The 2,347-nt window shown below is 37.8% G+C and overlaps 1 protein-coding gene across 1 annotated transcript in view; it reads left to right on the top strand.

Annotated features, from left to right (window-relative positions):
• The first annotated feature begins 1,601 nt into the window (after window positions 1-1,601).
• The window catches only part of LOC107693475 (tyrosine-protein kinase JAK2-like), a 25,975-nt gene continuing 25,229 nt past the window's right edge, over window positions 1,602-2,347 (top strand). The window contains exon 1 of the mRNA XM_016492879.1: window positions 1,602-1,704. Within this exon, the coding sequence (XP_016348365.1) occupies window positions 1,602-1,704 (103 nt within the window). The remainder of the gene's footprint in view (window positions 1,705-2,347) is intronic.

Here is a 2,347-nt window from a genome sequence, read left to right as displayed (position 1 = left end):
CTGTGCTTTCTTTCAGAATCATCATTGGCTGGTAGAAAGACAAAAATAGGTTACATAAAAGTTTTTACCTAAAAATGGAGATAAGGTAAAGGTGTGAATAATTACATTTTAAACACATTGTCAGTAATTTCACCAATGAAAATAAAGCCCCAGGAGAGCTGTTGTGCGTCTCAGATCAACACAGCCATGTTTCATTAATGAATCCTGTGATCGGTCAGCTGGGCCGGTGTGTGCTGTGATCGGTCAGCTGGGCCGGTGTGTGCTGTGATCCGTTAGCTGGGCCGGTGTGTGCTGTGATCGGCACTATTTATTTGTATTTTTTATGTTGAATTAAAATATTTCTTCCTAAAGCTACTTATATTTCAGCTACCTTTTTGTAATGTCTATTCAGTGTTTTTTTTTTCTAAATTAACACAATGATAACTATTATCTTTAATAATAACTTTATCTTTAATCGGCACATGATGTACATGTTAATTAATTAATCTAATTAATTTGAGATTTATTTGATTAATTAATCGGCACATTATGTAATTTTTTTTTTTTTAAATAATCACTTGACAGCCCTATTTAATCAAATGTAAACAGAAACATACACTACCGGTCAAAAGTTTTTGAACAGCAAGATTTTATTGTTTTTTAAAGAATTCTGAAATCTTTTGTAACAATATACACAACTGTCTGGGGTCAGTCATTTCTTTCTTTCTTTGAAAAATAATACTTGTATTCAGCAAGAATGTGTTAAATTGATAAAAAGTGATAGCAAAGACTTATATTGTTAGAAAAGATTTCTATTTTGAGTAAATGCTGTTACAGCAATATGAAGCAGCACAACAGTTTATAAATCAGCATAATTAGAATTATTTCTGAAGATCATGTGACACTGTAGCCTAGTAACGACGCTGAAAACTCAGCTTTGCGTCACAGGAATGAATTCCATTTTAAAGTAGCCTATATTAAATAGAAAACCACTATTTTAAATTGCAATAATATTTCACAATATTATTGTTTTTTCTGTATTTTTAATCACATAAAAGCAGCCTTGATGAGCACAAAAGTCTTCTTTAAAAACATAAAAAATCGTACTGATCCCAAACTTTTGAACGACAGTGTAAATACAGAGGTTTTCGTTTAATAATAAAAAGCTAAATAGAACGAACACAATTTTAGTGTAAATAAGTCATATTTAGATTTTCCACCTTCAACCAATATGCGATGACGTTGAAGTGGACGCCCCGCCCACCGACGCAGCTGCGTGCGTGCGCGCTCCCGCGGCAGCTGAGCTGAGGCGGCTGATCGCAGTTGGTTGGATCCAGATGCGGTTCGGTTCGGTTCGGTTCGGTTCTTTCGCCGCTCCGCAGCGTGACAGCTGGCTTCGGTTCGGGTCTCCATGACAACAGAATCAGCGGAGTGAGTAACTTTAACAAACCAACACAAACACGCCGAGATGTTAATGAGGGATCAAACTACAGCGGGCCGGTTCGTGTTTTGTTGAGGTTGCTGTCTGGGGGCTTTGTGCGCTTGTCCTTTAAGATCCACTTACAGGAAAATCCTGTTTCTGTTTCGCTCTGAATCCGGTGGTTTTCCCCTCATCATCACACATGTGGCCCGTTTCTCTGTCTGCTGTTTGTGGCTTGTGTGATCTGTGTGACCGCTGGAAGTTTGGCTGTGGTTTGGGTTTGGGTTTGGGTTTGAGGGACAGGAGTACGGTGGCCGAGAAGTGCAGAGCAAATCACAATTCTGAAAACAAAATAACAAATTACAAACGCAAATGCAAGTCTAAAAAACAAAATAACAATTCAGAAAGCACAACAACAATTCAGAAAACATTATAACAAGTCAGAAAACACAATGACAAATTCGAAAACAAAATAACAAGTCAGAAAACACAACGACAAATCAGACAAACCGGAAGACGTAGGTATAGTTTGAGACAGCGACATTGGTTTGGGATTACTCACCGCTGACTGGACGAGACATCTGTCAATCAACGTATACAGGAAGAACCAGCCGAAGAACAGCAGAGTCGTGGTAGAAAGTTCGGAGATGGTATTAAAGTAGCTCAGTTTAAATGTATTGTATGAATTGTCCTTACTTTGGAATAAAAAATATGGGGTGTCTATTTACATTTAGTCAAAAGTGGCTGTAAAACATCAGCTCCAGTGCCGCAGATGGATAAGCGCTTGTCGTTGGATTTTTGATGCGATCGACCCGGGTTCCATCCCGCCTTTTGCCGAACTTTTTTTTTTCTCCCTTTTCAAATCTCGCATCACATCGTAAAGGCATTTATTTTCAATAAAAATTAAGGAAATAATCAAAAAGTTGAAAATAAAGTATCGGGTAGGGT

This window comes from Sinocyclocheilus anshuiensis, unplaced genomic scaffold (genome assembly GCF_001515605.1).
Source record: "Sinocyclocheilus anshuiensis isolate Anshui unplaced genomic scaffold, SAMN03320099.WGS_v1.1 scaffold1582, whole genome shotgun sequence".
Taxonomy (NCBI): domain Eukaryota; kingdom Metazoa; phylum Chordata; class Actinopteri; order Cypriniformes; family Cyprinidae; genus Sinocyclocheilus; species Sinocyclocheilus anshuiensis.
This window is presented reverse-complemented; position numbering and strand designations above follow the sequence as displayed.